Raw genomic sequence first — 23,709 nt, forward strand, 5'->3', positions numbered from 1 at the left:
CCGGTATGGGTGGAGTTAGGATCCTCTCAAACGTTCACCTAGTGGTATGTATATGAAATTAATCAGTCAACAATCGTCTCATTAAAAATTAAATTGATGAATTACGATGTTAATTTGACATGAAAAAGTTCCTTCAGACAAGATATTACCAGAGGTAGAAGGTCCTGTGATCATGATATGTTTTGCACATAAAGTAAATACAATGGCAAGCTCTGTATGATCACAGTAACATACATTAACCATTACATTGCTTAGTTTTACAATTTTTCCATAGCTATCTTATCTGTATCAGTAATATCCTCTGTTCCTACACACAACAGACAGGACTAGCTACACACAACAACCATGACTGGCTATACACAACAACCAGGCCTGGCGGCTACACACAACAACCAGGACTGGCTACACACAAAACAATCACGACTGGCTATACACATAACAACCACGACTGGCTACACACAACAACCAGGACTGGCGGCTACCAACAACAACCAGGACTGGCTATACACACAACAATCAGGACTGGCTATACACATAACAACTAGGACTGGCTACGCCGACTGGCTACACACAACAACCAGGACTGGCGGCTACCAACAACACACACAACAACCAGGACTGGCTATACACATAACAACTAGGCCTGGCTACACACAACAACCAGGACTGGCTATACTCACAACAATCAGGACTGGCTATACACATAACAACCAGGACTGGCTACACACAACCACCAGGACTGGCTATACACACAACAATCAGGACTGGCTACACACAACAACCAGGACTGGATACACACAACAACCAGGACTGGCTATACACACAACAACCAGGACTGGCTACACACAACAATCAGGACTGGTTATACACACAACAATCAGGACTGGCTATACACATAACAACCAGGACTGGCTACACACAACAACCAGGACTGGCTATACACACAACCATCAGGACTGGCTACACACAACAATCAGGACTGGCTACACACAACAGGCCTCCAAACAATTACCACCAAAAGTTAGAAGTAATTTGAAACAAACAAATATTTGAATATTTAGACTAATTAAAGAGAAACCTAAGTGCTAACATCAACATTTACCAACCTTTGAAAGGGAAGCAATATGTATAATTGTCAAGTTATTAGCTGTTTTAAACTTGTAGTTATAATAACCTGTTTAAAGGTGGGTAGAAGGCTACAGATGATGCTGATAATTTTTCTGCCAATTCCTTTAATTATTTTGAAAGTTTTCCAGCAATGATTATTAAATCTATTGATTTGTTACAGAAATACGGATAACACACGCCAGTAATGTGACGGCACAGCACTCACCTCAGTTCTACTACACACTTTCTCCATTTCTCTTAATAATGCCAATTGGAATAAAATATCAATTTTGGTAAAACTTTTTTAATATCACAGATTAAATAAACATGTTTTCATGCAAAAAGCAATTGTTTCTACAAACCTGCAGGGTTTCAGGTTGATGGTATTTTGTGAACCAGACAATTAACTGATATGTCGTGTACCAGACATGCTGTACTTTCTATGTTGCAATATTGTACCAGATTTTATCTAGATGACAATGCAGCGAAAGTAATATCTGCCAGAGCGTATACATTAGTACTAACAGTTCACATGACAGTGTCCTATCTACCAAGCTGAAGCAGTGATTTCTGTTACCACCTACGCTAGGACTAACATTCACATGTCAGTGTCCTATCTACCAACGCTTAAGCAGTGATTTCTATCACCACCTACGCTAAGACTACCATTCACATGTCAGTGTCCTATCTACCAAGCTGAAGGAGTGATTTCTGTCACCACCTACGCTAGGACTAACATTCACATGTCAGTGTCCTATCTACCAACGCTGAAGCAGTGATTTCTATCACCACCTACGCTAAGACTAACATTCACATGTCAGTGTCCTATCTACCAAGCTGAAGCAGTGATTTCTGTCACCACCTACGCTAGGACTAACATTCACATGTCAATGGTTTCAGTACAGGATCAATCATCACATTCTAACTACTAACTCTCTTGTATTTAAAATGGGATTAGTTGAAAAGTCATTTTGCTCTTTCTGCAAAACACATCTGAAAACTATTGAACACATTCTATGGGACTGCCAAGAAGTTAAAAGATTGCTTCATAATTTTGAGAGGTTAACCCAAATTTTTTATATCAACTACTCATTGAATAAAAAACAATTTATTTTTGGTATAATTTGTGCAGACGAACCAGATGCGGAAGTTGAAACTTGGTAATTAAATATTATATTTATAAAACAAAATGTTTTAAAAATAAACTATCTATATTAGCACTCCTCAATGTAATTAAGGAAACATACAAAGTACAAAAACACATTTCAAATAGTAAATATGAGTCAGATAGGTTTATAGGATATTGGAGAAAATGGTCCCCACTGATAGGGACACCCTGACAATATGCCATATTATATGCACAATAACAGTTATTTTTTTTATTCATAAGTATGTTTTGTACAAAATCAAATATCTATAGAAACCATTTCTTTCCTTAAGCTTCTTTATTACACAACTGGAGAATAGACAATTTTTGCACATAATTTATACTTATTTATGTTAGTGTTGTCTCATGTTTTCAAATGTAAGTTTGTATGCAAATTTGTTTATTTATGTTATAATTTTTGTGTAGATGAATGTATATATATATGTGTGTGTATGTTTGTATACATGTTATTATATGTACATGTAGTGTGTAAGTAAGTGTTCGTCCTTTATGTAAGGTTCAAATGTTTTAGTATCTCAACTAAATTTACTAAATTTATGAAATATGATGAAAGAAAGTGATAGAAAGATGAATGTTGAACGAAAACCCTCCTATGAGAGGACAATACATTGTAAAGGGGGAAGATCCCAGGGCTCCTCAACCCTGGCTTCCTCCGTAAACACTTGCCGAGGAAATAAAATATTTGAACCTGAAAAAAAAAACATAAAAAAAACAACATTCACATGTCAGTGTCCTACCTATCAAGCTGTAGCAGTGATTTCTGTCACCACCTACGCTAGGACTAACATTCACATGTCAGTGTCCTATCTACCAAGCTGAAGCAGTGATTTCTGTCACCACCTACGCTAGGACTAACATTCACATGTCAGTGTCCTATCTACCAAGCTGAAGCAGTGATTTCTGTCACCACCTACGCTAGGACTAACATTCACATGTCAGTGTCCTATCTACCAAGCTGAAGCAGTGATTTCTGTCACCACCTACGCTAGGACTAACATTCACATGTCAGTGTCCTATCTACCAAGCTGTAGCAGTGATTTCTGTCACCACCTACGCTAGGACTAACATTCACATGTCAGTGTCCTACCTACCAAGCTGTAGCAGTGATTTCTGTCACCACCTACGCTAGGACTAACATTCACATGTCAGTGTCCTACCTACCAAGCTGTAGCAGTGATTTCTGTCACCACCTACGCTAGGACTAACATTCACATGTCAGTGTCCTACCTACCAAGCTGTAGCAGTGATTTCTGTCACCACCTACGCTAGGACTAACATTCACATGTCAGTGTCCTACCTACCAAGCTGTAGCAGTGATTTCTGTCACCACCTACGCTAGGACTAACATTCACATGTCAGTGTCCTACCTACCAAGCTGTAGCAGTGATTTCTGTCACCACCTACGCTAGGACTAACATTCACATGTCAGTGTCCTACCTACCAAGCTGTAGCAGTGATTTCTGTCACCACCTACGCTAGGACTAACATTCACATGTCAGTGTCCTACCTACCAAGCTGTAGCAGTGATTTCTGTCACCACCTACGCTAGGACTAACATTCACATGTCAGTGTCCTACCTACCAAGCTGTAGCAGTGATTTCTGTCACCACCAAGCTAGGACTAACATTCACATGTCAGTGTCCTATCTACCAAGCTGTAGCAGTGATTTCTGTCACCACCAAGCTAGGACTAACATTCACATGTCAGTGTCCTATCTACCAAGCTGTAGCAGTGATTTCTGTCACCACCTACGCTAGGACTAACATTCACATGTCAGTGTTTCCTTTCTACTGATCATGATCTAAATTGAAAATTCCTTGAGACAAATCATGTAACCTCGACAACCTGTTGCAACTATAATTTTACAGACTTCTCCAAGTATAGGGTCTCCCTTTGTCCCCCTCCTTAGTCTTCTAAAATACTCCTAGCCCTGTAGAATTATGTCATTATACATATTTTAAAATATGTTCCCCTTTAACAATTATTAAAACGGTTTTGACTGCACAATTCACAAAGTCAAACATGACAATCTAATTAAAAATAAATAAAAATCTTAACATTTAGCTTGGGAAACAATCATAACCTACCTGTATGTCCTTGATCTTGGGCAATTGGACTAGCATCCCTCCCAAAGCCTCGAGGGTGATTCCAATGAAGTTGAACACTGTCCACAGAAATGCATAGTACTCTGACCCATGCCAGTAGTACACAAAGGTAAAACACAGCACTGACCCTGTAAACTGTCGCACCATGCCCGACCGTGATCCCCCCAGAGGCACATAGATATATCTGCAAAAAATCAGTAACAATTGGATTCATTTCACCTAAAATCTCTTATAATTGAGCTTTCAATTTCTAAATATGACATCTTTATTGATAAAAGTATTACTTTCCATAATTTAATTTCATAATTGAAACAGATAGAGCCTAAGCCTTAATGTGTGAGATTATTTTTTCAGTAACTTATAAAGGTTGAAAACAATTATCTTAAAGCAAAAAGCCAAGGAAACCTGTATCACCCATTTGGATATTAAAGCAATAATGGCAAAATATTCAAAATAAATGAAGTGCTGCTAATAAGAATCCAGGGGTAAGGCCAGATCGCGGAGCTAATTATGGTAGCATGATTGTATTCATCTTTTCGTTCCCTTATATTATGGTGATAGGGTCACGATTTACCTCAGGACTATGTCCCCAGTGGCCAATAAGACTCCAGAGAACAATCATGGTGGCATGAATGTATTTGTGTAATTGTTCCTTCTTACTCATAACTTCTTTGGGTATATATTCACCATTGCATAGCAATGACACAAACTCACTCTGCTAAATTCAGATGGCATTCATTCTAACTATAAATGCCATTGCCAGACTGCTCATGTCATTATTATTATAACATCAATACGGTAATATCAAAGTTTACTTTGACTATGACTAATAGCTTGACAAAGGGACCAGTCGGTCTCGAAACATTGCGACACGTTTAATATGTACATTGTTTGTGTATAGCTTGACAAAGGTACCAGCCGGTCTCGAAACATTGCGACATGTTTAATACATACATTGTTTGTGTGTAGCTTGACAAAGGGACCAGTCGGTCTCGAAACATTGCGACACGTTTAATATGTACATTGTTTGTGTAAAAAGTAAAGCTTTGATATCACATATTTCCAAACTGATGAATCTTATTTAAGATATCATTATGGTAATGTTGGGCTACCAACAACACATATACCGATTGCGATTTGAGCTATATTATATACTTTAATAGACAAATTTTATTATCTACGAGATCGAAATACTCCAAAAATGGTAAGTTCAAGTATTGACTACCTCTAGTTGGCATTCATAGCCAATGCTAGTGCACTTCACTGAATGGCGATTATTGCAAACTGTAAACAGTTTAATGCTCAATAGAGAGGGGATCTCAACCATTTCCATTCTATGACCCAGGGATTTAGTAACCTAGGGCAGGCCAAGAGCCTGGGACCAGTCCTTAACGCATAATTGTATTCCACTGCAAATCAATAGTATATTCGGTTATGGGGTGGCGATCTCAATAGTTTCCATGGTGTGACCCAGGGACATGGATTGCTTTTCCTGATAGTTTTTTTTTTCTCTTCATGCCTAGCAATTATATACATGGTTATAGGGAGGGGATTGGTTCCAGGTTGTGACAAGGAATTAAGTCCCGAGGCGTGAGGCTACCATTAATATAATCTTATATCATCACCTGAAGATGCATTCAACTAAATTTGATTGATACACATTTCATAGTCCAAGAGAATTTGCGTATAACAACATAACCAAATTACGATGTTTTAGCCCAGCGTCTGCATATCTATAATTTCGAATCCCCACCACCTAAGGATGTTTCCAGTCAAATTTACTGAGACTTCCTTTATAAAGCAGTTCAAAAGAAGAAGTAATTACAATAATTGTTGACAGACGGATGCCACAATATTTCATAAGCATACCTTGGTCTCTCAGACCAGGTGAGCTTAAGATCAGGGTTAAAAAGGTGGGTCTACTGGCGATTTATCACTATGCTATCAGAAATGTTTGATATAAAAGAAAATTCCTCAAACTTTCATCAGTGTTAAGACTAACTCATTTTTTTAATTGATAAATGTGTACATAAACTTATTTTTTAAGGACAGAGGTTCTTAAATATAGTGTGTAATATAAAAGAACTAAATGATAAGTTCATACTTCACCCTTTAAATGTGTAAGACATTGAGAAATAATGTTACCACTTGATTTACCTTTTCATGAAATCATACATGCCACGATCAAAGTATCTGAAAAGATAAAAGATTGATTAAATTCTCACGAGTATTTCTAAGACGGTGGTTGATGTACTACTTGGCATCAATAATTACTCCCCTTCTCAATCCAAACTGAAAGCTTCCAGTTGATCAACATCAGAATATCTATGGAAAATATAATATATCATGTGTGTGTAAGATTTAATAGGCGAGGACTTTGTAAAAGGTAAGATGTGTTTGGTCTTAGGATTAAAATCTGGGGGTTCTGTCCAAAAAATGTATATTACCAATCACCTATTTCTACTACAACTGATCCTAATTATCAATTCTCTGGCCAGCTATAGAATGACAGAGGTGTTGGTTAAATATAATTATAAAACTTATATATATCAACAATGCAGTGTCATGATGGATGCTTTACCAGTGGTTAGCTTACAGTCAGATTGAGTAAAATCTTACAGTAACAAAATATTGCAATTAAAAAGTACAAAAGGCATTGGGTATAGAATTGTAAATGTTGCATTGTGAGTTTTGCATTGAATTTACAAAGATATTGCCTAAAACAAATTTCTATACAGCCCGACTTGTCGTTTGTAAATCATCACCATGTTGATCACAAAAATGTCATATTGTAGTAAGAATAAGTTCCAAAACATGCAACCATTGTTTTATCTTGGTAATCTAACTAATGTCAGTCAATTTTTTGATATTTCGAAAAATGCAAAACCAACAAAAACATGTTTTGTTTTTTTTTAAATTTGAAGAAAAAATAACTCAAATTAGATAAACATGTGCAACAACAGCGACTTGTGAAATGTCTATTTGAGTGCTGTTACTTTCCCCATGGAACTGATTAGAAAGCATTTTTACTGGAAAGCCATCATTTGTTGGTGTTCCTGATGCATTTTTATGACAATTTAATTTGTGTACTGCATTCCAAAATCAATTCACATTGAAGACACATTACCAAATTGCTTGTTTAGGAATTCTTTTTCCTACAGCTAATTTAATTTGTGGCTTTGATTTAAGTTTATATACACAGTATATCTGAAGGATATGTTTATAGACTGTACAATGTATAGACCTTGTGTTTGATGTTACAGGATATCTCTCTTTTATTTTCATCGTTATTTATACAGATGAAAAAATACAGTTGATGATATATAAAGTACGAACCATTCTATACATATTACTAGAGATGGCAAAATTCACCATTCATCAAATATAGATATATTTAAATTCATGTAACAGAGGCCATTACTTTTTCAATGCCTCACCTACGAGTCGAACCCGGGACCTCAATGCCTCCCCCACGAGTCGAACCCGGGACCTCTTGTGTACTAGTCTTAGGCTCTATTGAATGAGCTAGAAAGGAATTTTCCCTAGCCGAGTCGGTAGGAAGCGGCCAGTATTTTACAAGGGCGACATGCATTATACCTTCATATTCAAACTTGTCACAACCATAAAATACATGTTAGCGTGATCATAGTACATCCTGTCTAAAAGCTCCTAGTTTTACACAATCCTTGTTTACCTTGTAAGACATATCGTAAAGTTCATATTTGCAAACGTTATGAAAAATGTTACATAAAAACTGTCCCTTTATAAAAGTATCGGCTATAATGCACTATCCATTATATAAGTCCAATAAAATCTATATGTTAATTATAGTGTCACATTCAAACTTGTTATAGTGAAATAAAGTAAAGATAGTACATCACATCTTACATATAACAAAACTACATAGCCCTTGTTTACTATGTAAGATATATCACTGACTCGTATTCACCATACATCATAGAGTAATGTTGTACATACTTATACATGTATACGTACATACAAACACACCTGTCCTATATAACACCATAGTATACATAATTATACATGTATACATACATACAAACACACCTGTCCTATATAACACAATAGTATACATACTTATACATGTATACATACATACAAACACACCTGTCCTATATAACACAATAGTATACATACTTATACATGTATACGTACATACACACACACCTGTCCTATATAACACTATAGTATACATACTTATACATGTATACGTACATACAAACACACCTGTCCCATATAACACTATAGTATACATACTTATACATGTATACGTACATACAAACACACCTGTCCTATATAACACTATAGTATACATACTTATACATGTATACGTACATACAAACACACCTGTCCTATATAACACTATAGTATACATACTTATACATGTATACGTACATACAAACACACCTGTCCTATATAACACTATAGTATACATACTTATACATGTATACGTACATACAAACACACCTGTCCTATATAACACTATAGTATACATACTTATACATGTATACGTACATACAAACACACCTGTCCTATATAACACTATAGTATACATACTTATACATGTATACGTACATACAAACACACCTGTCCTATATAACACTATAGTATACATACTTATACATGTATACGTACATACAAACACACCTGTCCTATATAACACTATAGTATACATACTTATACATGTATACGTACATACAAACACACCTGTCCTATATAACACTATAGTATACATACTTATACATGTATACGTACATACAAACACACCTGTCCTATATAACACTATAGTATACATACTTATACATGTATACGTACATACAAACACACCTGTCCTATATAACACTATAGTATACATACTTATACATGTATACGTACATACAAACACACCTGTCCTATATAACACTATAGTATACATACTTATACATGTATACGTACATACAAACACACCTGTCCTATATAACACTATAGTATACATACTTATACATGTATACGTACATACAAACACACCTGTCCTATATAACACTATAGTATACATACTTATACATGTATACGTACATACAAACACACCTGTCCTATATAACACTATAGTATACATACTTATACATGTATACGTACATACAAACACACCTGTCCTATATAACACTATAGTATACATACTTATACATGTATACGTACATACAAACACACCTGTCCTATATAACACTATAGTATACATACTTATACATGTATACGTACATACAAACACACCTGTCCTATATAACACTATAGTATACATACTTATACATGTATACGTACATACAAACACACCTGTCCTATATAACACTATAGTATACATACTTATACATGTATACGTACATACAAACACACCTGTCCTATATAACACTATAGTATACATACTTATACATGTATACGTACATACAAACACACCTGTCCTATATAACACTATAGTATACATACTTATACATGTATACGTACATACAAACACACCTGTCCTATATAACACTATAGTATACATACTTATACATGTATACGTACATACAAACACACCTGTCCTATATAACACTATAGTATACATACTTATACATGTATACGTACATACAAACACACCTGTCCTATATAACACTATAGTATACATACTTATACATGTATACGTACATACAAACACACCTGTCCTATATAACACTATAGTATACATACTTATACATGTATACGTACATACAAACACACCTGTCCTATATAACACTATAGTATACATACTTATACATGTATACGTACATACAAACACACCTGTCCCATATAACACTATAGTTTACATACTTATACATGCATACGTACATACAAACACACCTGTACTATATAACACTATAGTATACATACTTATACATCTATACGTACATACAAACACACCTGTCCTATATAACACTATAGTATACATACTTATACATGTATACATACATACAAACACACCTGTCCTATATAACACTATGGTATACGTACTTATACATGTATACGTACATACACACACACCTGTCCTATATAACACTATAGTATACGTACTTATACATGTATACGTACATACAAACACACCTGTCCTATATAACACTATAGTATACATACATTTATAAGATGAAGTCAGACAGAACATTGCGGTACATGACCACCGACATGATTTATAAATGCAAACTAGTCAAATGAAAATAATAATTATCTAGTTTTCTCATTAGAAATATCAAAGAGGTAACAATGATTAATTTAACAGCTAATTATCACAAAACGACAATCATATGATGTGCTATTGGTTAGAAATTGATGAGTTTCAAAGTAAATGCAGATAATGGCCTACCAGGAGTATGTCTGCCAGAGCTACTATTAATATATTGTATTGTACCACTTATAGCCATTCATTAGGCCTATATCTATTGTCCCAGCATCAAGCCTGTAGACATTACACAGGCCATACAGCTGATATATGCTGGTATGTCTATACAATTTTATTCATCGAGTTAATCAATGCTATTTATTTCCTAAACTTGTACAGAAAGTAATTCCATAAACAGCATACTCAATTATTAATTGAAATAAACCTCATGTGGGTTTACCAGTATATGTCATGGTGAAGTATGATACTACTCTTTTGTATATTACAACAGGTAACCTGCAGTTTAATCCTTAGTTTGTGCCTGACGTATATTTCATTTCAATCCTATGTAACCCATCACTTAGGAATACTACACACACACACACACACACACACACACACACACACCCTCCCTCCCCATTTTTAAACAAATCAATAAGACCTTACACCCAGAAATAATTATAGGTCAATATCATTACTCTTATTAGCAGATGTAATTTGAGGATGTTTTTTAATATGTTTGACCATGGGGAAAATGAACGTATATTAAGGTATATTGGAACAACCTTGACAACCAAGCTAAGGGCCAAATATCATTAGTCTAGGCCTTATTCCATCGTTATAAAGCAGAGTATACAGTATATAAGGTTGTCATTGTTTTACATGTTATTCATACTTAATGAAACAAATAATTGTGTAATATTGAACTGGATAATTAGGTCAAGTGGCGGTAAGGTTAATACTGTGGCCCGGTGAGGATAGTGTAACAGAGTGATCTGTCAGGCCTCGGCAACAGTCCAGCCATGTTGTTACCTTCTTAACGTTGAAGGCAATACATGTACACCATGGAGTAAACCACGGATCCATTTTGTTTGTTATGTAATGTGTATATTCACCAATGATCACATGTCCAGTAAAACACGGATCCATTTTGTTTGTTATGTAATGTGTACATTCACCAATGATCACATGTCCGTGAAAACCACGGATCCTTTTTGTTTTTTATGTAATTTGTATATTCACCAATGATCACATGTCGGAGAAAACCACGGATCCTTTTGGTTGTTATGTAATGTGTATATTCACCAATGCTCACATGTCCGAGAAAACCACGGATCCATTTTGTTTGTTATGTAATTTGTATATTCACCAATGATCACATGTCCAGTAAACCACGGATCCATTTTGTTTGTTATGTAATGTGTATATTCACCAATGATCACATGTCCGAGAAAACCACAGATCCTTTTTGTTTGTTATGTAATTTGTATATTCACCAATTATCACATTTCCATGGGAAGGAAAAACAAATTATCTCATATTTTGCTTTAATTGCTACTAATTGTTCAATTAAAGTTTAGGTAATATTGTAGCTTCATTACTATGTAATATTGTTACTTCATTAGTATGTAATATTGTTACTTCATTAATATGTAATATTGTAACTTCATTACTATGTAATATTGTAACTTCATTAATATGTAATATTGTAACTTCATTACTATATAATATTGTTACTTCATTAATATGTAATATTGTAACTTCAGTACGATGTAATATTGTAACTTCATTACTATGTAATATTGTAACTTCATTAATATGAATCATGTATCATACTTAATATATAAGAACATCTTTGGTTCTTAATTTTCCAGATAATGAAGAAATTTGAATTTTGGTTTTCTATTTAACTTTTTTAAATTTCCCTTCAAAATTCTGTTGGCATAAAAAAAAATGCATGAAAATACAAAAGAAATAATCATTCAAATTTCAACATTCATTTTGTATATCTATAGGACATATTATCACTTGTCATGGAAACTTTGAATATAATATTAGGTAACTCAAAACATGATACCTGATGATACAAAACATAAACTGGAGGTCGAAATAGGTTTTATCATAAATGATCCCTTAAAAATGTCTGTAAGTCTTGAATGCCCCCTTGGCTTTGTGGTTGACTGATAAATAGCAAGTGACCTTGACATTGAATTTGGAACCTGAATACAAACTAATCTAAGGTATTTTCNAGGTCACATCCTGTTGTAATGTGATGTGAAGTGGTGGTCAGGTCACATCCTGTTGTGATGTGATGTTAAGTGGTGGTCCCATCACATCCTGTTGTGATGTGATGTGAAGTGGTGGTCAGGTCACATCCTGTTGTGATGTGATGTGAATTGGTGGTCAGGTCACATCATGTTGTGATATGACATGAAGTGGTGGTCAGGTCACATCCTGTTGTGATGTGACATGAAGTGGTGGTCAGGTCACATCCTGTTGTGATGTGATGTGAAGTGGTGGTCACGTCACATCCTGTTGTGATGTGATGTGAAGTGGTGGTCAGGTCCTATCCTGTTGTGATGTGATGTGAAGTGGTGGTCAGGTCACATCCTGTTGCGATGTGATGTGAAGTGGTGGTCATGTCACATCCTGTTGTGACGTGACGTGAAGTGGTGGTCACATCACATCCTGTTGTGATGTGATGTGAAGTGGTGGTCAGGTCACAACCTGTTGTTATGTGATGTGAAGTGGTGGTCAGGTCACATCCTGTTGTGATGTGATGTGAAGTGGTGGTCAGGTCCTATCCTGTTGTGATGTGATGTGAAGTGGTGGTCAGTTCACATCCTGTTGTGATGTGATGTGAATTGGTGGTCAGGTCACATCATGTTGTGATATGACATGAAGTGGTGGTCAGGTCACATCCTGTTGTCATGTGACATGAAGTGGTGGTCAGGTCACATCCTGTTGTGATGTGACATGAAGTTGTGGTCAGGTCACATCCTGTTGTGATGTGATGTTAAGTGGTGGTCACATCACATCCTGTTGTGATGTGATGTGAAGTGGTGGTGAGGTCACATCCTGTTGTGATGTGATGTGAAGTGGTGGTCAGGTCACAACCTGTTGTTATGTGATGTGAAGTGGTGGTCAGGTCACATCCTGTTGTTATGTGATGTTAAGTGGTGGTCAGGTCACATCCTGTTGTGATGTGATGTGAAGTGGAGGTCATGTCACATCCTGTTGTGATGTGATGTGAAGTGGTGGTCCCATCACATCCTGTTGTGATATGATGTGAAGTGGTGGTCAGGTCACATCCTGTTGTGATGTGATTTGAAGTAGTGGTCAGGTCACATCCTGTTGTGATGTGATGTGAAGTGTAGGTCACATCACATCCTGTTGTGATGTGTTGTGAAGTGGTGGTCAGGTCACATCCTGCTGTGATGTGTCGTGATTGGACGTGATGGTCACGTGACATCCTGTTGTGATGTGATGGGACGTGATGTGGTGGTCTTGTCACATCCTGTTGTGATGTGATATGACATGAAGTGGTGGTCTTGTCACATCCTGTTGTGATTTGATGTGAAGTGGTGGTCAGGTCACATCCTGTTGTGATGTGATGTGAAGTGGTGGTCAGGTCACATCCTGTTGTGATGTGATGTGAAGTGGTGGTTACGTCACATCCTGTTGTGATGTGATGTGAAGTGGTGGTCAGGTCACATCCTGTTGTGATGAGACATGAAGTAGTGGTCATGTCACATCCTGTTGTGATGTGATGTGAAGTGGTGGTCAGGTCACATCCTGTTGTGATGTGTTGTGAAGTGGTGGTCAGGTCACATCCTGCTGTGATGTGATGTGATTGGACATGATGGTCACGTGACATCCTGTTGTGATGTGATGGGACATGATGTGGTGGTCTTGTCACATCCTGTTGTGATGTGATATGACATGAAGTGGTGGTCTTGTCACATCCTGATGTGATTTGATGTGAAGTGGTGGTCAGGTCACATCCTGTTGTGATGTGACATGAAGTGGTGGTCTTGTCACATCCTGTTGTGATTTGATGGAACGTGATGCGGTGGTCTTGTCACATCCTGTTGTGATGTGATGGGACGTGATGTGGTGGTCTTGTCACATCCTGTTGTAATGTGATTGGACGTGATGGTCACGTGACATCCTGTTGTGATGTGATGGAACATGAAGTGGTGGTCTTGTCACATCCTGTTGTGATGTGATGGGATGTGAAGTGGTGGTCTTGTCACATCCGGTTGTGATGTGATGGGAAGGACGTTGGTAACACTATATGCCCCCTCCAATAAAATGACGGGGGCATCCAATACAAAACAAATAAATTATCTTTGCAGCATCTGTTTTAAACTCTCAAAATTAAGGTGTTACATAATCGACTTTACCACATTGATGTTTACTTTAATAGCCAATTATAAAACTATAGGATTGAGGACTTATTCCACATCCCAGTTGTACATGTAAGCTGAAACTTGAACCTGACAGGATGGATGAGTATACGTATTGTAGCATAAAATACACTGAATGAGTATTCTGATCATAGTGACTTACTTCCACATATCCGAGTATAGGTATATATAGGAAATACATTTCGGCCCCTTGGGTGGTTCAAGGTCATCTGTTTTGGCCACAATGGATGGAAGTCCAAACATGACGGTGTACTTCGTCATGAAGAACTGACCGCTACAATACCCAATACCAGCCATTGTCCATAAATTGATTTCTTGCATTATAGTGGAGTTGTGTTGTAGAGCATTGAAGTAGAAATAATGCAGACAAATCTCATTCACGAAGGCCCAGAATAGAATACGACACAAGTCTGTACAAAGAGAGGTAACTCTTGTCCACGTCCAAGGCTTTCTCTGCTGGCATATCTAGGAAATATACAAATGAACCATTTACTGAACTAACTTAAACAAGTCATCAAATACTTTATATTTAGACAGAGAATATTAGTGCAAGCATACAATATATGGTAAATATATGTGGAGGGTAAAATTAACACTGAGTAAATACAGATTTTTATAGTGAAGGGTGAATATCTCATGTGGCAACAGTTTCCTTGTATATAGGCCTAGTAAACAAATTAACCCTAATAAACAATCAGTTTATCAATCAACACATGAACAATCCAACATTTTCAAAAACATAGAAAATTGTTTCAAAATGTTGTATTTGGAACTCGAGTTCAAATCCATGTTTAGAGTAGCTACATACAGCCTACCATCCTCACCTGTGAGGAGTACACTGTGTTCAGAGTATCTACATACATCCTACCACCCTCACCTGTGAGGAGAACACTGCGCTCAGAGTATCTACATACATCCTACCACCCTCACCTGTGAGGAGAACACTGTGTTGAGAGTAGCTTCATAAAGCCTACCACCCTCACCTGTGAGGAGTACACTGTGTTTAGAGTAGCTACATACAGCCTACCATCCTACCTGTGAGGAGTACACTGTGTTCAGAGTATCTACATACATCCTACCCCCCTCACCTGTGAGGAGAACACTGTGTTCAGAGTATCTACATTCATCCTACCACCCTCACCTGTGAGGAGAACACTGCGCTCAGAGTATCTACATACATCCTACCACCCTCACCTGTTAGGAGAACACTGTGTTTAGAGTAGCTACATACATCCTACCATCCTCGCCTGTGAGGAGAACACTGTGTTTAGAGTAGCTACATACACCCTACCATCCTCACCTGTGAGGAGAACACTGTGTTCAGAGTATCGACAGGCATCCTCCCACCCTCACCTGTGAGGAGAACACTGTGTTTAGAGTATCTACAAAAAGCCTACTATCCTCACCTGTGAGGAGAACACTGTGTTTATAGTAGCTACATAAAGCCTACCATCCTCACCTGTGAGTATAACTCTGTGTGTGTTTAGAGTATCTACATACAGCTTACATCCTCACCTGTGAGGAGAACACTGTGTTTAGAGTATCTACATAAAGCCTACCATCCTCACCTGTGAGTATAACTCTGTGTGTGTTTAGAGTATCTACATACAGCTTACCATCCTCACCTGTGAGGAGAACACTGTGTTCAGAGTATCGACAGGCATCCTCCCACCCTCACCTGTGAGGAGAACACTGTGTTTAGAGTATCTACAAAAAGCCTACTATCCTCACCTGTGAGGAGAACACTGTGTTTAGGGTATCTACATACAGCCTACCACCCTCACCTGTGAGGAGAATACTGTGGGAAGATTAGATACATAAAGCCTACCATCCTCACCTGTGAGGAGTACGCTGTGTTTATAGTAGTTACATAAAGCCTACCATCATCACCCGTGAGTAGAACACTGTGTTTAGAGTATCTACATACAGCTTACCATCCTCACCTGTGAGGAGAACACTGTGTTTATAGTAGCTACATAAAGCCTACCATCCTCACCTGTGAGGAGTACGCTGTGTTTATAGTAGTTACATAAAGCCTACCATCCTCACCTGTGAGGAGGACACTGTGTTTAGAGAAGCTTCATAAAGCCTACCACCCTCACCTGTGAGGAGAAAACTGTGTTTAGAGTAGCTACATACAGCCTACCATCCTCACCTGTGAGGAGTACACTGTGTTTATAGTAGTTACATAAAGCCTACCATCCTCACCCGTGAGTAGAACACTGTGTTTAGAGTATCTACATACAGCCTACCATCCTCACCTGTAAGGAGTACACTGTGTTTAGAGTAGCTACATACAGCCTACCATCCTCACCTGTGAGGAGTACACTGTTTTTATAGTAGTTACATAAAGCCTACCATCCTCACCCGTGAGTAGAACGCTGTGTTTAGAGTATCTACATACAGCCTACCATCCTCACCTGTAAGGAGGACACTGTGTTTAGAGTAGCTACATACAGCCTACCACCCTCACCTGTGAGGAGAATACTGTGGTAAGATTAGATACATAAAGCCTACCATCCTCACCTGTGAGGAGTACACTGTGTTCAGAGTATCTACATACATCCTACCACCCTCACCTGTGAGGAGAACACTGTGTTTAGAGTATCTACAAAAAGCCTAACATCCTCACCTGTGAGGAGAACACTGTGTTTAGAGTAGCTACATACAGCCTACCACCCTCACCTGTGAGGAGTACACTGTGTTTAGAGTATCTACATACAGCCTACCACCCTCACCTGTGAGGAGTACACTGTGTTTATAGTAGCTACATAAAGCCTACCATCCTCACCTGTGAGGAGAACACTGTGTTTATAGTAGCTACATAAAGCCTACCATCCTCACCTGTGAGGAGAACACTGTGTTTATAGTAGTTACATAAAGCCTACCATCCTCACCTGTGAGGAGAACACTGTGTTTAGAGTAGCTACATAAAGTCTTCCACCCTCACCTGTGAGGAGAGCACTGTGTTTAGGGTAGCTACATAAAGTCTTCCACCCTCACCTGTGAGGAGAGCACTGTGTTTAGGGTAGCTACATAAAGCCTACCACCCTCACCTGTGAGGAGTAAACTGTGTTTAGAGTATCTACATACAGCCTACCACCCTCACCTGTGAGGAGAATACTGTGGTAAGATTAGATACATACAGCCTACCACCCTCACCTGTGAGGAGTAAACTGTGTTTAGAGTAGCTACATAAAGCCTACCATCCTCACCTGTGAGGAGAACACTGTGTTTAGAGTATCTACATAAAGCCTACCACCCTCATCTGTGAGGAGAACACTGTATTTAGTTTAGCTACATTAAGTCTACCACTCTCACCTGTGAGGAGAACACTGTGTATGGCATAATTGGTCCTGTGAAAAATAGAGGGAAGTAGAAGACGTAGAAAAGCATATCTATTGGGCCATATCCTAATGTTAGGTGTGATTCCTCTTCTTTTTCATTAATATCTTTGTGACTGTCGTCTGTGTTTGACCTTTTGACCTTCTCCAGACAGAAACTTGTGTATCTGAGCTGCAGCAGGGCTAGGGTAAACATTAGTAGGTAGATCTTGTAGCCATCAACATCATGAGTGTTTAATGCTTTCTGAAAACACAAAAAATACTTTATATTTTATTTCATATATTAATTATATCAATAGTACAGAAATTCAATAAATATCCAGGTTGTCTTTTTTTACAATTTAAACATAATGCAAATTCTACTCTATGGGAAATTTGAATGTGTGTTACACTTGATGGGAAAGTTGAACGCAAGTCTTATTTGATGCTATAGGGTGTGGAACATAAGTCACAGTACTGTCTCACTTAGGGAGGTGGAACATAAGTCACAGTATTGTCACACATTGGGAGGTAGAACATAAGTCACAGTAATGTCACAAAGGTGGAACTTAAGTCACACTACTGTCACACGTTGTTAGGTAGAACATAAGTCACAGTATTATCTCACTTTGGGAGGTGGAACATAAGTCACAGTATTGTCACACATAGGGAGGTGGAACATAGTCACAGTACTGTCACACTTTGGGAGGTGGAACATTAGTCACAGTACTGTCACACATTGGGAGGTGGAACATAAGTCACAGTTCTGTCACACTTTGGGAAAGTTGAACATAAGTCACAGTTCTGTCACACATTGGGAGGGGAAACTTAAATCACAGTACTGCCACCCATTGGGAGGTGGAACATAAGTCACAGTACTGTCACACATTGGGAGGTGGAACATAAGCACACTACTGTCACACATTGGGAGGTGGAACATAAGTCACAGTATTGTCACACATTGGGAGGTGGAACATAACTGTCACACATTGGGAGGTGGAACATAAAACACCCTACTGTCTCACTTTGGGAGGTGGAACACAAGTCACATTACTGTCACACATTGGGAGGTGGAACATGAGTCACAATACTGTCACACTTTGGGAGGTGGAACATAAGTCACACTAATGTCACACATTGGGAGGTGGAACATAAGTCAAAGTTCTGTCACACTTTGGGAGGTGGAACATAAGTCACAGTTCTGTCACACTTTGGGAAAGTTGAACATACATCACAGTTCTGTCACACATTGGGAGGTGAAACTTAAATCACAGTACTGTCAACCACTGGGAGGTGGAACATAAGTCACAGTACTGTCACACATTGGGAGGTGGAACATAAGCATAGTACTGTCACACTTTGGGATGTAGAACACAAGTCACATTACTGTCACACATTGGGAGGTGGAACATAAGTCACAGTTCTGTCACACTTTGGGAAAGTTGAACATACGTCACAGTTCTGGCACACATTGGGAGGTGAAACTTAAATCACAGTACTGCCACCCATTGGGAGGTGGAACATAAGTCACAGTATTGTCAAACATTGGGAGGTGGAACATAAGTCACATTACTGTCACACATTGGGAGGTTGAACATAAAACACAGTACTGTCACACATTGGGAGGTGGAACATAAGTCACCCTACTGTCTCACTTTGGGAGGTGGAACACAAGTCACATTACTGTCACACATTGGGAGGTGGAACATAAGTCACAGTACTGTCACACATTGGCAGGGGGAACATTAGGCACACTACTGTCACACATTGGGAGGTGGAACATAAGTCACACAACTGTCACATATTGGGAGGTGGAACATTAGTCACATAATTGTCTCCNGTAAAAACATGTGTAATTTATACTTGTACTTGGGAGGTAAAAGCATGTGTTATTTATACTAGTACTTCAGAAGTAGAAACATGTAAATTATACTTGTACTGGGGAGGTTAAACATGTGTAATTTATACTTGTACTGGGGAGGTAAAAACATGTGTAATTTATACTTGTACTTCAGAAGTAGAAACATGTAAATTATACTTGTACTGGGGAGGTAAAAACATGTGTAACTTATCCTTGTACTTGGGAGGTAAAAGCATGTGTTATTTATACTAGTACTTCAGAAGTAGAAACATGTAAATTATACTTGTACTGGGGAGGTTAAACATGTGTAATTTATACTTGTACTGGGGAGGTAAAAACATGTGTAATTTATACTTGTACTTCAGAAGTAGAAACATGTAAATTATACTTGTACTGGGGAGGTAAAAACATGTGTAATTTATACTTGTACTAGGGAGGTAAAAACATGTGTTATTTATACTAGTACTTCAGAAGTAGAAACATGTGTTTCCTCCCTAGTACAAGTTTAATTTACATGTTTCTACTTCTGAAGTTAAAAACATGAAATTCATAACATTAATAAGCATTTGTCCAGATTTGTATGTTTTTTTTGCCGGAAAGATGTGGCTAGCCTATGCATGCCACAAATACTTGTCAAACCACCTAATTATCCCCTTGTAACATTAACTGTGATTGTGATAAAATCAAGGTAATATATACATGTGTCAATCACATGAATTGTACAATTATATAGCTTTATTATACATTTTCACTTCTCTGGTGCTGACTTACATGTACGAAGTTCCAGTCACAGATTCTTGCTAAGGCCATGTGTCCAACATACCAAGGAGTAACCCTCAAGAAATACTGATAGAAAAAGTGCCACTCATAGTTGGAAATGTCCTTCAAAAGATGAATGCAAAATATATCAGTGTTTAACTAATAATTAATTTTGATAAAGCATTATCTATACATACTTTAAAACCAGATTCATTAAAAACAGTATAGGCACTAGTAAACTGTTTGACTACAAACTCTTTTAAATGTGACAAAGGTTTCCTTCAATAGTCCTTCAATCTATAATGCAAGATTATTTTCAGCTCTCAACTCATACAAAAGTTCATAAAGAAATCTATTTCTTATTTTTACCAGTTTTAGTTTTGAAATAAACAAATGTTTTCCTCTCAGACAAGCCTGGTTTTACAAACACTAATGGATTTTAGCAGCTGTACCTATTAAACTTTCATTAATACAATAAAAACTCCAATAAAGTCAAGCATTGTAGTCAAATCAACAGTAACTTAGTGTAAAAGTGAACAGGCTTTATTTATACCTTATCTCTGCCAAGTATTTTCCATCCTTCTTCAAAATCAAACATGTTGAGAAGCCCATCATGTTCTGAAGAAATAAATATCAAAGTACATTATAATATGTATCTGGTTCCATGTACATCTCTATAGCATGTCTGGTCAGTCTAGTGTACTGGTCACAGTATAGGGTACTGATCAGTCTAGTGTACTGGTCACAGTCTAGTGTACTGGTCATAGTCTAGTGTACTGGTCACAGTCTAGTGTACTGATCACAGTCTAGTGTACTGGTCACAGTCTAGTGTACTGGTCATAGTATAGTGCACATATGACAGTCTAATGTACTGGTCACAGTCTAGTGTACTGGTCACTGTACAGTGTACTAGCCACATTCTAGTGTACTGGTGAAAGTCTAGTGTACTGGTCACATCCTAGTGTACTGGTCACAGTCTTGTGTTTTGGTCACGGTCTACTGAACCGTTCACAGTCTAGTATACTGGTCATTTTCTAGTGTACTGGTCACAGTATAGTGTACTGGATACGGTATAGTGAACTGTTCAGTCTAGTGTACTGGTCACAGTCTTGTGTTTTGGTCACGGTCTACTGAACCGTTCACAGTCCAGTGTATTGGTGACAGTCTAGTATACTGGTTATTGTCTAGTGTACTGGTCACATTCTAGTGTACATGTATACGTACTGGTCATAGTTTAGTGTACTGGTCACAGTCTAGTGTACTGGTCACAGTCAAAGTGTACTGGTCACAGTTTAGTCTCCTGATCACAGTCTAGCTTAGGTACTGATCACAGCCTAATCTAGAGTATTAGTCTCAGTCTAGGGAACTGATCACAACCTAGAATTTGTCATGTTGAATCACATTATAAAAGTTTAGGATTAGAGGTTGTGTTGCCAGTAAATATATCTGAATCATTATCATACTTGTTGTAAGTAACAGTGAATTGAACTACGAAGTAACCTTACCTACAGACATCCAGTAGACACAGAGCAAAAGGCACAAATAACATTATCACATTGATCTGTACCAATAAGTTAACTTACCTATGGATGCCCAGTAGACGCAGGCACAAATGTAGATCACCACACTGATATGTACCACTAGGTAAAAACTCAACTCCCATATTGGCAGAGCAGAGATCCCATCATAGTCGTCTTTACTTGGTTCTTTGTTCACTTTCTTTCTCTTCCCCATCTTGGTCCTTATAATGTGCTCAAGCACTGTTCTGTGTTTGTCTTAACACTTGAAAAAAATGATAGGAAACAATCTATATTTTCATTACAAATACAATATTGACACAGTATACTAAATACATATTATCTACATCGAGCCATTTTTCGAAGTAATTTAGTGTTGATGCATGCAAGCTATATAAACCTGTCTCATTCAGTCACACTTTTATTCATCCCTTCTCTTTTTATTGAACAAATAATATGGGGTTCCACACATATCATAGGTATGTTTGTCGATAACTGAATACGAGCAAATATATGTGCACAACTTTGTAGTATACGAGATGCCGACCAGTTCATATCTACGTTGACTTACCAGTCTCAGGGTCTACAGGTAACTGCAGGGTGCCATGGTCTCACTTCATTCTTCCGTCCTTAAGGATGTCATGCCGATCGGACGTTACACATCAGTTAAACGGATCCAGTTTGTGAAAAATGTCGTTGTTTGAAAATACTTGGCTTGTGAAATAGCATACTCCCCCGATAATGAAATACAACACCGCTAATATCAGTTATAAACACATGTAAAGCAAAACACGAAAGAGTTCCAATACACCGCTTTTCTAAACATCACACGTGCACGCGGACAACGGATTGAAACATTTTGGTCTATACGGATTTCAGGTATATAGTCTAACTTGCACAAAATAATAGCATTTAAACCACGGACTTAGATAATAATCTAATTCCGTGTTTAAACATAAAGAATTTTCTTTTATCTTATTTATTTGCAATGGAAAACGTGCATAGCCGTTGATATACTTTTTAATTACTGATATCTGCATATATATACAACTGTATATACTAAAACGAGACCCAGAGGGATATAAGTTAGCAATCATGACAAAATATTCTCATTAAAAACGACGTCGAATCTTTACACACGACCTCTTGATTATTCAGAAGAATTTTTAAATATTTGGAACCAGTGACCCTGAAAAAAGGCAAGGTATTTTATTTGATGAAGCTTTATAGTACTATATTTTAAACATTCTGATCACGGTTCTTCAGAAGATATTTATTT

The 23,709-nt window shown here is 37.5% G+C and overlaps 1 protein-coding gene across 1 annotated transcript; it reads right to left on the reverse strand.

The window, feature by feature from the left end:
- Positions 1-2,542: 2,542 nt before the first annotated feature.
- On the reverse strand, positions 2,543-23,222 carry LOC110450336 (protein-cysteine N-palmitoyltransferase HHAT-like). The gene is made up of 10 exons (XM_021497811.1): positions 23,002-23,222; positions 22,497-22,695; positions 21,467-21,531; positions 20,926-21,036; positions 18,292-18,558; positions 15,113-15,435; positions 6,538-6,573; positions 4,363-4,564; positions 2,883-2,963; positions 2,543-2,563 (listed from the first exon to the last, which is right to left on the reverse strand). Exons 2-10 carry the CDS (start codon positions 22,645-22,647, stop codon positions 2,543-2,545), a joined length of 1,257 nt encoding a protein of 418 aa, XP_021353486.1. The 5' UTR covers positions 22,648-22,695; positions 23,002-23,222.
- Positions 23,223-23,709: the final 487 nt, after the last annotated feature.

This window comes from Mizuhopecten yessoensis, unplaced genomic scaffold, assembly GCF_002113885.1.
Source record: "Mizuhopecten yessoensis strain PY_sf001 unplaced genomic scaffold, ASM211388v2 scaffold5181, whole genome shotgun sequence".
NCBI classification, from domain to species: domain Eukaryota; kingdom Metazoa; phylum Mollusca; class Bivalvia; order Pectinida; family Pectinidae; genus Mizuhopecten; species Mizuhopecten yessoensis.

Excerpts from the sequence above, each read along its gene's own strand:
- LOC110450336 (XM_021497811.1), bottom strand. The coding sequence starts at position 22,647 with ATGGGGAAGAGAAAGAAAGTGAACAAAGAACCAAGTAAAGACGACTAT. Across the intron at positions 21,037-21,466 it reads AAATACTTGGCAGAGATAAG|GACATTTCCAACTATGAGTG; the intron begins GTATAAATAAAG and ends CATCTTTTGAAG. Across the intron at positions 4,565-6,537 it reads ATGTATGATTTCATGAAAAG|ATATATCTATGTGCCTCTGG; the intron begins GTAAATCAAGTG and ends GATTTTTTGCAG.